Below are 15,846 nucleotides of genomic sequence, written 5' to 3' on the forward strand. Positions count from 1 at the left end.
AAAAAAACTGATTAATATATGGGCTGCCTTACACAGCTTTTCCACACAGCATAGCCCTGTCTGGCAAAAGGGAGACCTGATTTTTCTCTGCTGCAGTTTAATACCACAAACAGGTCCTGTCCCTCTATCAGCCTATAACTGGATGGAATAAGAAGCAACAGACTAATTTGCTCATAACTCTCTGCTCTGTCCTTCTTTGAGCATACTTCTTGTTAGCACATGAGCACTACATTACAACAGACTGATTCCTTGTCTGAAAGCATGCTGTAGAAAAGGAACATTGCTCTTTGTTTGGAAGCATCAGTCTGTCTGCAGAGTTACAACTTTTCCCATACCGAATCAGAGCTAGAGCTCTCCAATGGGCAAATCTCACGCTCCCTGCTGATTGGAGAGGTGTAGGTCTAATTCTGCAGGGGTGTGTCAGACATCTGCAGAGAGACCACTGCTTTCTCAGAGTGCAAAAATGGTAGGGGACAGGTGTTTCTACTGAGACCTTCTAAAGAAATCCAACTCATTCACACAAACGGCGGTACAGTAGGGTGCCCTTGAGTGTGCTGTGCACATGCACTGCTGTACCCTTAAAAGTGTTTGCTTTTTTATCCTTTTTTCAACTTATATTCAATTCTAAGCATAGCAGCACATTGTGTTGTAGTGAAGTGGAATGCACTGCCCACAAATGCAACGTGTCCTGTTTTTTTAATACATTTTAATGTAGCATGTTGGTGTGAACTGAAGCAAAAGGTTAAAACAAAAACAAAGTGCAGCCTTAAAAAAAAAACAAAAAAACGAATATTCAGCAATGTTCAAAAAAAAGTCCATAGAAAGTGCTAAAAAAGTATAAATCCTCCAAATTTAGAAGACGAATCAAATCTATGCATTGAAAAGACAGTGTTGTCACTTCGCTCTCCTTATGCACTCACTAGAGATTAATAAAAAATATGCACATATAATGAATACGCTCTGGATATCCACCACGTGAGAGAAAAAAAACGCTGTGATCACTCCTCCACCATATATGCACTCACTAAGGTTACAAAGTATGTGCGCATATCATGACCCAGTGGTGTTGATATACTTCACCATGCCTCAAAGGCTTACGATGCAGATGTCCTGGTACCTTTAAGATGCTAGAAAAAGGATCACCACCCAGAGCCAGAAATACTATACATAATGTAGTATTTATTGCACTCATATTAAAATTGCATAAAGGCTGCAGCGTATAGCATTCAAAAAAACAAAACAAACTTAGCAAGATGGCCACTATCAGAATCACCGGCGTGGCGTCAGCACGCAAGGCCCCCTCCAACACGTTTTGTGTACATGCACATCATCAGGGGATATTCCTCCTGTTTATTTTTGAAGCAAAAGGACATTAGGCAAATTGCCTTGTCTATGTGCGGGGATTGCATTGGGCAATGCTTGTCAATACAGCCCAACAATGCTGGTATGAATGAGTGACTTTGCACATCTTTTGTTTTGATGCACCTGGAATTTATTTAGCTGTTTTAAGCTAAAGGTTTATAAATGGTCTTTATTAGTTGGTCCGAGCTACTCCTAAAAGAGAAACCTACCAGGCATCATGAGGAGAATGAATGTTGTAATGCATAACTACTATTTACTTTCACAAGCCTGCAATGATTTAGCACAAAAGTTGGAGTTTTCTCCTTCTGGCCTGGGTGTGGTATTGAGAAAAACGGAGATTACAACTGGAAAAGATCCGTCCCCCGACTCATATTTGTTAGGGTTGGCTAAAAGGTATGCTCGCCTAATCACGCTGCAGACAATAAACATACTGAAGAAGGAGGGACTGAGAGACAGCTTTAAAACAAGTAAACAGTGAAGGCTTCACTGCAGAGTACAGTTGGCTGCTGACACATCGTGGGTGGGAGATGGCACTTAAGGAAGATTCATATGTCCTGTTGAACGATGGCAATAAGATGCCACGGGTTGGCTTTGGCACATATGCTCCGCAGGAGGTGAGTGACTCCAAACAATTTCACAACTGCACTTGTGCCTTTTTTAACCTTAATAACAATGTAAATATGTAAAAAAAGGTGGCTGAAAAAGGGTGCTTTAGGCTCGGTTCACACGGGGGCGACTTGTCAGGCGACCTAGCCGCCTGACAAGTCGCCTCCCGTTCTGTGCTATGGAACCGTTCTAATCGTCGCTCCGACTTAGAAGAAAGGTTCCTGCACTACTTTGGGGGCGACTTGCATAGACTTCTATACAGAAGTCGTCCTGCAAGTCGCCCCGGCAGTCGTGTGCAGGTCGCCTCGGTGAGGCGACCTGCAAGTCGTGCCGCCTCTGGTGTGAACCGAGGCTTAGTCTGTTTCTCCAAATGTTCTTTTTTTTGTAGATTCATACTTACCTAGGTGGATGCAGCATCAGACCGATACTGTCTCTGTTCCCCACTGCCTCTTCACTGAGAGCGGAGCCACTAAACACCACCGATGGCTCGGTTCTCTCACCTCCCTGAGCGGAGAGCTGCTGACTGTCAGTCAGCAGCTCTCCTGCTCTGCTCCTCCACGCTCATTGGAGCACTAAGCTGGGGGGGGGGGGGGGGCGGCCGCCTCAGCGGCTCGTTGAGAGGCTGAGACTGCCATCAGTCCAGGCAGCTGGCAGATCCAGGCTTCCCAAGTTGCGATGATGCGCTGCCTGGTCTGACCTTGGTGACTTTAGCGGAGAAAGGACTTCAGACCACTCTCCGCTGAAAACAGGTCACAGGAGTGCAAAACGAATTGCACTCCTGTGACCAGGGCTTTTTTCCTCAAACAATAGGTGCTCGAACTCAACCACGACCCCCCTAAACCCCTCCTCCCACACACCCCCTCCAAATCACAGTGGGTGTGGTCATATTTCACAAATAGTAGAAGGGTCTTAAAGGGGCATTAAATATCAGGATTGCATTACACACAAAGTGCAGAGCTGTCACTTGTAAACACAGAAACCAGACTTCTGTCTTTACAAGTGATTATGGTGAGCAGGCACCAAAGGGTCTGAGCCAGAGGTGGTGGAACTGAGTTCCACCAAGTTCCCCCTGAAAAAAAGCCCTGCCTGTGACCCATAGGAGAAGTACAGCCAAACAAGCTCAGGCTGGACTTCTCCTTTAAGGTATGTCTAGCCCTAATGCTTTATTTTTAGTTTAGTATAGAATGGTGAAGGGTCTGAACCCCTCCGAGATCTTAAATGCTATCTGGGACTCCACGGAGAGATTTCCCTTTACTTTCTGTCCTGGTGACACCCAGGACGTTTGGGTGAATCTTAAAAAAAATACACAGCCAGAAAAGAAATTATTTTTTTTCTAGTTGAATACGGAAAGGTCAGAACCTTTGTCAGCTTTTATTGCTGTCTGTATCCCAGACGCAGATTTGCTGTCACTTCCAGTCTGGTTGTCTGCAGGGGACAAGGTGAGGGATACTCTGCCCAGATAACAGTAAAAAGCATACAGGGTTATAATCTTTTCCCCTCTGTCCAACAACAAAAAAAGTTTTGGCTGGACATACATTTTATTCCTTTTGCTACCATAGCTGTTTTTACGCTTTTTGCATACATGTTTAAAAAATAGTTTTAGGCCTGAAGATCACCCAAACTTTACATATTTTTTGAAAGCAGACACCCTAGAACACATGTGTCAAACACAAACACATGTGTCAAACACAAGGCCTGTGGGCTGATGACGGCCCGCCAAGCCATCTCATGTGGCCCTCATACCTTTCTTGCAGCTGCAAAACCCCCTTATGTCCACCCCCACCTTATCTCGGCAGTGGACAGCAGAGAGGAGGACAGAACTCCTCCTACAGATCCTCTCTGTGCAGTTGCAGCACCCCCTCAACTCCACCTCCCCTGGTCTCATCATTCAGTAGACTCCAGCCCTCCTCTGGTTCTTCCTCCAGACCCTGCAATTTCTGCTTCCAAGTTCTGCCCCCAGCTTCTTCCCAGGTGCAGCACAATGTGAGGGGGCTGCACTGTGATGTAAGGGAGGGTGGGGGTCTCTTAACTTCTGATGATTGGGAGGGGGGCTCTTGACATCTGATGTAACGTAGGTTGGGGTTCTCTGGACAACTAATCTTACAGATACAACTGGCCCTTTGAGGGCAACCATGATGATGATGCGGCCTGCGATGAAATAGAATTTGACACCCCTGCCCTAGAGAATTAAATAGTGCTAATTACAATTTTTATTGTCACACAATATAAGCACAACAATGCAATGCTTTAAAAGCCCTTGTAGATGATCAGTTTAGAGTTAAATGTGAATAATGGGCTAGGATTAACACTCACTCAGTGTGCACTGTTCTATGTAACATGTGTAGCACAGTCAGCATTTCCATGCCTAAGGGCCCCTGACACATGCTTTTATGCTCATATGTCTGTGTATGTGGGACTGGGGAGACTCAAAACATTAACATAGAGAACAAAAAAACCCAGGAGTGTGTGTAATACCTCCCGCCACTTTACATACAGTGGTGGCAGTAAATAGGTTAAAGCTGAAGTTTAGCTTTAAAAAAATGTCTACAGCTTTAGCTGCCCTGTCCTCTTCCTTCTGCTGAACTTCTGCCACTGTCATCTGATCAGGCAGCGGATTCTCTCCCCCATTCACAGCCCTGCTGTAAAGCTTTCTACAGAATCCAGCCGCCTGCACATCAAAGGTCAAACTTCATTACACTTAAGCAGGGCTTTTTTTCTCAGAAAATAAGCGCAGGAACTCAACCAGAACCCCCCCCCCGACACACTCACCCTCCAAAACACAAATAGTGGGTATGGTCAAATTACACTCACAGTGGGAGGGTCTTAAAGGGGTATTAAATACCAGGAGTGTAATTTGTACATGCAGAGTTCAGGGGTGCGCTGCATGCAGAGTTCAGGGGTGTGCTGCATGCAGAGTGCAGAGTTCACGGGTGCGCTACAAACAGAGTGCAGAATTCAGCCTTCTTCCACAACTGCTTACCTCTTCATCCCCCATCCACATCTCACTTTCACCCCTCTTCTTCTCTAGTACCTCCCCTCACACTGTAGGTGGCTCCGCCTCTCACTTACTGGGAGATCATCCAGTGGGGGGTGTCAATATCCGCACTACACCCCAGGCACCTGCATCCCCCTTGTCCCATACTGCACTTGGAAAACACAGGAAGTCAGACCTCTGTGTTTACAAGTGATAGTGGTGAGCAGGGAGCAAGGGGTCTGAGGCAAAGGTGGTGGAACTGAGTTCCACCAAGTTCCAGCTGAAAAAAAGCCCTGCACTTAAGTAAGATAACCAAAGCTGTCGAAAAACATTTTCACTAAACTTCAGCCTTAAAGCTGAAGTTTAATTTGGTTAAATTTTGCCTTCCCTATCCCCTTTATCAACATGCTAACGGAAATTTTAACCAGTTGCCACCCGCCCACCGTCAAATGACAGTGGGGTGGTGTGGCTCTCGTTCTGGGACAACTGCATATGATTGCGACCCAGAACGGCCATTCCTGCGCACCCACGGGGTTACGCCGTGTTGCTAGGACACAGAGCGACCCTGATCTCTGTAAAGAGCTGCGTCCATGGCTCTTTAACCATGTGATCGGCTGTGTCCAATCACAGCTGGTCACATGTAAACATGGAGATGCCGGTAATCGGCGCTCCTCGTCTCACACTGACAGAGTGTGTGGCGAGGAGTGCCGATCAGCGGCATCTCCTCGCAGGGGACAACAAAACATGTAATCAGGGCACTGATGCATTATAGCGCCACCAGTATCACCAATAAGTGCCAGCAATCAGTGTCCACCAGTGCCAGCAATCAGTGCCCACCAGTGCCCACAAGTGCCACCAATCAGTGCCCATTAGTGGTGCCAGTCAGTGCTGGTTATCAGTGCTGCTCATTAGGGATGAGCCGAACACCCCCCCCAGTTTGGTTCGCAGCAGAACATGCAAACAGACCAAAAATTTGTACGAACACCGTTAAAGTCTATGGGACTCGAACGTGAAAAACAAAAGTGCTCATTTTAAAGGCTAATATGCAAGTTATTGTCATAAAAAGTGTTTGGGGACCTGGGTTTTTTCACTTTCATAAAGTGAAAAAAAAGTGTATTATTCCTTTAAATATCGTGCCCGGGGGGAGTCTATAGTATGCCTGTAAAGTGGCACATTTTTCCTGTGTTTAGAACAGTCCCTGCACAAAATGACATTTCTAAAGAAGAAAATGTCATTTAAAACTGCTTGCGGCTGATGATGTAATGTTGCCGCACCCCCCCTCCCCCAAGCCCATTACCGGGCCCTTTGGGTCTGGTATGGATATTAAGGGGAACCCCGCACCCAAAAAAAAAAAAAAAAGGCGTGGGGCCCTATATACTCTGAACAGCAGTATACAGATGGTCCCCGGGTTACAAACAAGATAGGAACTGTAAGTTTGTTGTTAAGTTGAATCTGTTTGTAATTTGGAACTGGTACATTTTTTAAGTGTAGTTCCAGCCCAAAAATCTAGTTTTAAGCTTTTTGGATAATATAGGGCAGGGTTATCACCCTTTTTTTTTGCTGTCTGTGCCCCTGATTTCACCTCACTTTCTGTCCCAATGACAATTGGATTTTGAACATTTTGAGTTATTAGCTAAACAAGGATTGGTGATAAAGCATCAGTGGAGATTTTTCCCATAATAACTCTTACAGGAGCGAATTTCCCTTCCTAGGGGTAGATTTCCTCTCACTTCCTGTTGTCTCCCTCTGTAAGTAGGAGTCGTTTGTAAGTCAGATGTTTGAAAATAGTATGTATATTAGAAACAGTACACCAGGAACTCTCTCTCCCTCTCTCATGCAAAAAGCATAAAAACAGCTATGGTAGCAAAAGGAATAAAATGTATGTCCAGCCAAAACTTTTTTTGTTGTTGGACAGAGGGGAAAAAGTTATAACCCTGTATGCTTTTTAGTGTTATCTGGGCAGAGTATCCCTCACCTTGTGCCCTGCAGACAACCAGACTGGAAGTGACAGCAAATCTGCGTCTGGGATACAGACAGCAATAAAAGCTGACAAAGGTTCTGACCTTTCCGTATTCAACTAGAAAAAAATAATTTCTTTTCTGGCTGTGTATTTTTTTTAAGATTCACCCAAACGTCCTGGGTGTCACCAGGACAGAAAGTAAAGGGAAATCTCTCCGTGGAGTTCCAGATAGCATTTAAAATCTTGGAGGGGTTCAGACCCTTCACCATTCTATACTAAACTAAAAATAAAGCATTAGGGCTAGACATACCTTAAAAGGAGAAGTCCAGACTGAGCTTGTTTGGCTGTACTTCTCCTATGGGTCACAGGCAGGGCTTTTTTTCAGGGGGAACTTGGTGGAACTCAGTTCCACCACCTCTGGCTCAGACCCTTTGGTGCCTGCTCACCACAATCACTTGTAAAGACAGAAGTCTGGTTTCTGTGTTTACAAGTGACAGCTCTGCACTTTGTGTGTAATGCAATCCTGATATTTAATGCCCCTTTAAGACCCTTCTACTATTTGTGAAATATGACCACACCCACTGTGATTTGGAGGGGGTGTGTGGGAGGAGGGGTTTAGGGGGGGGTCTCTCTTCCATGCTTAGCAATCAAGCCCTCCCACAGACTTCAACATAGAAAAAATCCAAAAACAGGGGATTGCTGCATAAACCGTATTTGTTTTGAACTTTACAAAAGAACATCACCATGACATCCATAAAATCAGGCATACATAACATATTATATACAAGTCTCTCTCTCATACACTGCAGCTAACTGAATCACCTGCCTGCTCAATCTAAATGACACTGTCTCTCCGTCCACACCAACAACACACTACACGAGGTCGATGTGCAGGCGGCCTTATATAGTGTGGGGTGTGAACTTAGTCCCCCTGAGCCATGATTGGCAAAGGCACCCTGCCTTTGGCCAATTATGCCTCTCTTAGCTCAGGGCGCTGTGATTGGCCAAAGCATGCAGGTCATGGTGCATGCTCTGGCCAGTCATCATATAGCAATGCACTGCGCTCCCGCAGTGCATTATGGGCCATTATGCGCCGCTTGAATTTAGCGCGAAGGGCCCATAATGTTCGGTTTTCGATGAACGGGCGAACAGTCAATGTTCGAGTCGAACAGAAAGCTCATCCCTACTGCCTATCACTGCTGTCCATCAGTGCCCATCAGTGTCACCCATTAGTGCCCATCAGTGCTGCCTATCCGTGCCGCCTATCAGTGCCCACCAGTGCTGCCTATTAGTGCCCATCAGTGCCACCTATCAGTGCCCATAAGTGCGGCATATTAGTGCCTCCTCATCAGTGCCACCTAATCAGAGCCCATAAGTGCCAGCTCATTAATGCCCACCAGTTCAGCCTATCAGTGCCCATCAGTGCTGCCTCATCAGCGCACATCAGTGAAGGAGAAAAATTACTTATATACCAAATTTACTGACAGAAACTAAGTAAAAAAAAATTTTTTCTCAAAATTGTTGGTCTTTTGTTTTGTGAAAAATAAAAAACCCAGCAGTGATTAAATACCACCAAAAGAAAGCTATTTGTATGAAGAAAAAGATACAAATTTGATTTGGGTACAGTGTAGCATGACTGCGCAATTGTCATTCAAAATGCGACAGCGCTGAAAAAGGCCTGAGCAGGAAGAGGGTGTAAGTGCCCTGTAGGCAAGTGGTTAAACAAAACATTTTTGTTTTCATTACATACTTTTTTACTACACAGGGATGTCATTAGTGTTCTCTGTGGTTCTCTATGCAATACAGGCAGATCATAGCTGGCAAGAGGGTTTGTATAAGACTTCTAGAAAAAAGCAGCCCGACCTGGGTAACATCCATATGTAATGTTGAACCTCTATGATTGAAATGACTGAAATCCAATTAATAAAAGAAGTAGGACAGGGACAGTAGGGATGCAGAGGAAAGGAAAATATGATACTGGGTGTCTTCTAGCTAGAAAATAAGGTGGACTCTATATAATTCGCAGCAGCTTCTAATGCACCTTGTGGGAGTGTGCAGTGAAATCAGGGTAATCAATTTCAGTATAGTGGAGAAACCTGTACAACTGTGCAAGACTGGAGGAAGGCTGGGGTTTATTTTAGAAAGGAAATCTATGGTCATAGCATACATTTTATAACATCAGCATTTTAATAAAATACAAACAATAGTTATTTTGATAATCCAATATAACTTTACTTGAAAAATCTTCTTTTGTGTTGTGAGCTCTGCCTGTCTGTTGACTTCTGTTGGTGTCACTTTCATCAACTTCCCCTATTCCCTGCATGCTTTGCTGCTTCTTCTCCCTTGTTTATGTACAATTTCTAAGGACTACATATCCCATGGTACCTTGCTGCCTACAACCAATGATTTCTGTTGTAGCGCTACCCCCTGAAAAGAGCCACTTGATAATTTGAGTTCTCTGTTCTTTACCTTAACACTTTAGACCTCATCACCTCTGACACACCAAGTTAAGCAGAAAGAACCTGCAACGCTGTTGAAAGCACAAAGTTATATACTCTGCACACAACTAGAACTCAATATCAGGAAGTAGACACCAAACTGATTAGTGAAAGCAGAACTTGGTATGTTGTTACGGATTGGGATAAATGGCAGCAGTGTCATAAATGAGTAAATGGAGAATGCAGTTAATCACAATTCGCTAGACAATAGGATAACTAACTTGTAGCAGGTTGATGTGGAGTTCTAAGTAGCAGGAGTAATCAATACCTGGTAACCTACAAATACACAATAAGCAATAGCATGACAATAGCTTCAATGCTGAATGATATTGTTATAACTTTCCTGAAGCCAGTATACTATGCTATTAGAGTGCACTCTAGGGATGCCTATGCTGAGACCAGGTCTTACTGTAGAAGTCTCTCCTTACTTGTGGCAGCAAATGAAGTCCCAATAGTGCAGTTATCTAACAAGTCAGTTCTTTGCCTTAGTTCTTCAGCCAGCTAACATTGGGGCCCAGTCTTTATGGTGGTGGTGCAAATAAATACAGTCCTGGTAAACTCTGCATGCAGTGGTAAAGGTTGCTAGTCAAATGTCCACTCTCTATGTGCTCAGTCCCTACTAGCAGCAAAAAGGTCTATGGCAGCAGTGCCCTCTCACAAGTCCCAGCAGTATGGCAGCAACAGTCCTGCTGTTCAGATGTTCTGTGGATCTGCCTGTAATGGCTCCAGTCCTCAGCTCACAGGTATACAGTGCTCTGGAGTCTCTGCAGCAAAAGTCTATGTCCCACAAATAGCTTAGTGCTCAGCCTCTGCAGATTCCAATCTGCTCTCTCTCTCTCTCTCTCTCTCTCTCTCTCTCTCTCTCTGGCCCCCAGCACACAGGACCCCGATCTCTGGCTTGTGTTAGTGTGGTTGCATACCCAGAAAGGCAAGGGTGCTCACTCTGGTCTCTGTGGGCAAAAGAAGAAGCTCCTTGGTCCGCAGCCCTGGAAATACAGCCTTTTCTCCTCCCTCACACTGTCTCCTTGTGGTTACTGTAGTTCAGTCATCCATAAGAATCCACAGCATGGCTCCCGAACCTCAACTCCCACAGTCCAATGTGGCAGGATACAAATTTATGGAGCTTATTTGGCTTGTCTACTCCCCCTGCTGGTGGGAGGCAGACGGTGTTGCTAGCTCCAGCATACCAGTTCAGGGAGGGCATAGAGAGCAGCTGCAGCACTCACTCTCTATCTAGCCAAGCACCTGGCTGCACTGTACTGACCCCGGCTCCTGAAAATCCTCCTCTCAGTACCTCTGTAGTTCAGAACGTAGGCTCTGTGAAATGTGTGACATAGGGGTCCCGATGCACAGAGCATAGTGAATACGTGGCACAGAATTCAAGGGAGTTAAATGTGTGGGGATCTTTACAAAGTAAGTTCACAAACTTTAAGATTGCACAGATTAATAGCAGTGGCGGCTAGTGCTTAATTTTTTTGTGGGGACGGCAAACTTGGCCCTCACTCAACCCTCCCAATCCCCAACACCCCCATTGTACGATCGATTGCTGCTTTGTTCGCCCGTCGCCCACCTGCCAGCCCTGCACTTACCCCATCTAGGTCGCAGCTTTGGCGGCTTCCCCCATGCATCTGCTCCCGAGTCCCAGCGGTCGCTTCTCCTCCCATCCAATGGGGTCTTAGGACTCCTGGACAATCAGGTCTCAGGACCCACTTCCTGATGGGCAAAGGAGAAGCAGGAATACATTAGTGAATATTAATTTGCTAATGTCACACAAGTGGGTGGGCTCTCCGCCCCAAGCCCACCCTTTTTGAAGCCAATTAGAGCCTCAGGCTCTAATCATGTGCTTAAAAAAATAAAATAAAAATACCCCATTGAAATCCATGCATTTGGCTCCTTGCATGAAGATTGGGGGCCGGGCACATGGATTAGGGGAGCCTGCGCACCTTGTGAGCGACCGCCACTAAATAATAGGATAATAGACTTTGTTACACTGAGGACTCAGCAAAATCAAAGATTGCTGTGTTAATACCAGTGGCTAACTAAGTATATGTGTTTCATACTGTCTTAGGCTAAACTTACACTGACATCAAAAGCAGACGTTTCTTCTGCGTTTTTGAAGCCTCACGAATGCCTGTCAACACTGTGGGGGTTATTTACTAAAGACAAATCCACTTTGCACTACATGTGCACTTGGAAGTACAGTCGCTGTAGATTTGAGGGGGACATGCAAGGAAAGAAAAAAAACAAAAAAACCCCCAAGCATTTTAGCTTGCACATGATTGGATGATAAAATCAGCAGAGCTTCCCCTCAGATCTATAGCGACTGCACTTCCAAGTGCACTTTCAAGTGCACTTGTAGTGCACCTGTAGTGCAAAGTGGATTTGCCTTTAGTAAATCAACCCCTGTGTGCATTAATATGCATTGCAACGGACGGTGTCTTTTGCACGGTTGCATTTATGTTGCATTGCACCAAAACATTTACGACGTATAGCATTCGTCTGGCTCTTCCACTCACCAAACACCTCTATTCATGTGAATGTGAACGCATTGCAAACGCACCACAAATGGCCCTATGGTGTTAACAGTGCAATTTCAATATGATTAGAAGCATTACTAGCAGAAATGATAGTACAAGAATTCATACAATACAAAACTAACAAAGAGGGGGCACCTGGAAAGTGTTATTTAACATGACGCAAACGCATGCAACACATGCAAAATGTATCAATAAAGCATCTTATCTGTCACAGATGTGTTAATAGGCATCCATGGTATCTAAAGTTTCAAAACGCTTTTAAATGAGTCCTTACTGCACATCTTTTGGGCTTCTGTTTTTTTTATTTATTTTTTTTCTGGTTCAATAGAATAAGAAAATAATTTATTAATTAGAGTAGACTGTATTGACAGTGATGATTTTTTCAACTTTGTAGTTTATAGTGATACTTTGTATACCAGGGGTTAATGCAAAGTCATAGTGCAAATGCCTGATTGGATCCTCCAGAGACCTGCCCGGACTTCAGGAATGTTTTATTTCCTCTCTTTACTATATATGGATTGCAGTCAGGTCACAAGTGTGTGATTGTGGTTATTAGGTTGGAGCGTTTCCACAGACATTTACATAATTAGCCTCTAACCACCTGTATCTCAAAAAAATATCTTTATTGCATATAGCGAGCAATGATAAGAGCACAAAGATAGTAAAGAGTAAAGAACTACCTGTAAATCATTTAAAGAGTTAATTTAAGACTCATGTAAGCCTTCAAACTGCAAAAGTTGAATTCAGGGATACAACTAACTAATCTTAAAGCCATAAGGTTTTTTTTACCTTAAAGTGATATTAAAGACTTTCTTTTTTTAATAACAAACATGTCATACTCACCTGCTCTGTGCAGTGGTTTTGCACAGAGCTGCCCCAATCCTCCTCTTCTCGGAGAAAGCAGCTTGCAATGGGGGCACCCAAGCAGGCTCATTCCTGAGCCCCAGCTCTGCATGCCCATTCACACACAGAGCCGCAACTTGGCCCCGCTCCCTCCCTCTCCTCATTGGCTTACTGACTGTGATTGACAGCAGCATTGTCTCAGCAAATGAGGAGGGAGAGTCCCAGAGAGCTGAGGCTCTCATGCACATTGCTGGATCGAGATGGGGCTCAGGTAAATATTAGGGGGGGGGGGGGGGGCTTTTGCACAGAGAAGGTTTTTTACCTTGAATGTATGAAAGTAAAAAACCTTGAGCCTTTACAACCAAGATAATGCATTCTATGCATTAAGGTAAAAAACCTTTTGTAGTGCAGGATCCTGATCTGATACATTTTGCTGGAGACCTTGTGCTTGTGAAAAACAGACTTGTTGGCTGGATCACCAGTTGTCAATAGAAGAAGGAAAGCCTAAGAAAAAGGAAACTATTGCAGCCATAACATATAAATGAGTAAGTTGCAATATAATAAATATTTGCTTTGGGTTTAACACTGCTTTAAAGCTGTAGATGTAAGATGTAGGTTCCTCAAATTTAAAAACATCCCTACTTAAAAGCTTCAACATAAAAATACAAATTAAAAAAAAAAAAAACCACAAAAGATTTGAAACCCCAAACACCACTCCTGAAACATAAGCCCATTTTTTTTAAAGGAAGGAAACACTTGCAGTGAAAAAAAAAAAAAAAGAATGGTCTTGCAGCAACAAAAAGTAAGCTATGCATTGTACAAGAGATGTAAAATTTCCTGAAATTTTGAAGCCATGGGTAAAAACGTTTTTCCCCTATTTTAAAAAAAATTCAGTGTAGAGTAGTTTTATAAATGGAAAGTTGTTTTGTTACGCTGGGCAGGGGAAAATGCAATGTATATAAAATTATTATGCTTGAAATAAAAGTACAGCTTATTGGGGAAATAAACTAAACTTTTTGTATTTTTTTACAAATGAAATAACAAGAACTGCATATGTTAAGAACATTCACCTATACATGAAAACAGGTCGCCCCCCCCCCCCCCCCCACCTTACCTCATAATAATGTAGAAGCTTCCTGCCAATATGCATTTTCAGTGTTTGACAATGCTGATCCAGAAGCATATATTACTCTATGAAGAGTTTGATCAATGCTCTTCTGATTTTCAGTTGTAGTTTTAAACCCAAAGCAAACATTTGTTATATTGCGACTTACTAATTTAGATGTTATGGCTGCAATAGTTTCCCTTTTTAGGCTTTCCTTCTTCTATTGACATCTGGTGATCCTTCCAACAAGTCTGTTTTTCACAAGCACAAGCTTTCCAGCAGAATGTATTGGTTCAGGATCCTGCACTACAAAAGGTTTATAGAGAAAATTACACCTGAAAATCAGGAGAACATTGATCAAACTCTTCATAGAGTAATATATGCTTCTGGATCAGCATTGGAAGGCCGTGGTTCATAACACTTCCTTCCTTGAAGAGGCTGCTGGTGAAGAAACACTTTGTGATGATCCAGAAGCAGCAGAAAAAGTGTTTCTGGAATGAGAAACCCTGGATATAAAAGCTACTTGCATCTTCATACTGGTCCTCATCATTTCATTGCATAAAGTATTGTAATGTCTTTAGATCACCTCTGGCATGCAATGATGTGTTTTGTCCTCCTTGTAGCATTTGGAAAATAATATTATAACAGTGGCAGATATGCATATTTCTCTTGTTTGAGAACTGCATTGAGAAGTAAATGTTACTTAAATTTTATTCCAGGATTTGCTTGTCTTCAACTGAGAGAACTTGAAGAAGTGTAAGACTTTACATAAAATCTCATAAATCTTTCATTAAGGTCTTCATGTTATATAGTTTGACTGCCATGTCATGGATATATTCTTTATCATTGTAAAGGAACATATCACACACTTCTTTCTTTTTTTTTCCAATTTAACCCCCCCCCCCCAAAAAAAAAAAAACGTAAAAAAAAAATTCCAATACACTATGGCTACTCTGTGCCCCCCTCCCCTTTTATAGCGAGGGGGCTGACCTATCCAAAAGTTTTATTTTTGCCCCTCTAAGCCTGCTAGTCATAGTTCATAGTTTAAAGTGCATTATGATGTAAAAGATAGTTCCGGCAAATCTTCTCAAAAATTTGCTAGGACTGCAAATCTTGAACTGCAGAATTAGCCTCAGCAGTCAAAGGCTCAACCACCTGTCTTTTCAGCCCTCTGGCCACCCATATGAAAGAAGCCTTGTTGTATTAGGTACAAATATGTGCTGACTATTCCATTATAATAGTAGGGAGAATGGAAGGGGAGCTCGAATTAGTGTCTTATACCATGCAGTGCGATCTGAACTGCAGACACATGTAACTCACAGCATAGTTTACTGTCTTCTACTGTGCACATTTATATACAGTACAATTGTGTGTATTAGCTAAGAAAGGAGTGATGTTTGCTAAAAGTCAATCATTACTACTGTGGTTACCAGTTATGTGCTGACTCCTCCTGACTCCTCCCAGCAGCCAGTACAGAGCAGGATGAAAAAGAAGCATGAATGGTGTGACAAGTTGGGGATTTTGTAACTGATTGGTAGCGCCAAAAAGTGAGTTTACTCCAAGCCAGACATGTCTTTTCAGGGCTTTTTCTGCCCACTTTTATTTAAACAGAAAAGTTCACAAATGAATGACTTCCCACACAGGGGACTCTCACCATCAATACGACAAATGAACAATTCAGCCTCATGGCTCTCTTCGCAGCTCTACTGCTCAGGCCTCACACCTAGGTTGTGACCATCTAACACACAGACCATCTAACACACAGACCCAGTGCACAAAACGCTGTACCTTTTATCAGCTTGATTTCTTGTCCTGCAGCTCCCAGCTGCTATATCCTTACAGACTCTGGCCTTTTGTCTGTCCTGAAAATCTCAAATAAATATTAAAGTAAGAGTAGAAAGCTGCAAAGGAGGCTGGAGAGGGAAGTCTAAAAGTATAGCTTGCTGTACATTCGAGCTCAG

General features: G+C 43.4%; 1 protein-coding gene across 1 annotated transcript in view; it reads left to right on the forward strand.

Annotated features, from left to right (window-relative positions):
* Nucleotides 1-1,714: 1,714 nt before the first annotated feature.
* Nucleotides 1,715-15,846, forward strand: part of LOC141132854 (aldo-keto reductase family 1 member C3-like) — a 56,812-nt gene continuing 42,680 nt past the window's right edge. The window contains exon 1 of the mRNA XM_073621774.1: nt 1,715-1,976. Within this exon, the coding sequence (XP_073477875.1) occupies nt 1,890-1,976 (87 nt within the window). The 5' untranslated portion in view covers nt 1,715-1,889. The remainder of the gene's footprint in view (nt 1,977-15,846) is intronic.

This window comes from Aquarana catesbeiana, linkage group LG03, assembly GCF_042186555.1.
Source record: "Aquarana catesbeiana isolate 2022-GZ linkage group LG03, ASM4218655v1, whole genome shotgun sequence".
NCBI classification, from domain to species: Eukaryota; Metazoa; Chordata; class Amphibia; order Anura; family Ranidae; genus Aquarana; species Aquarana catesbeiana.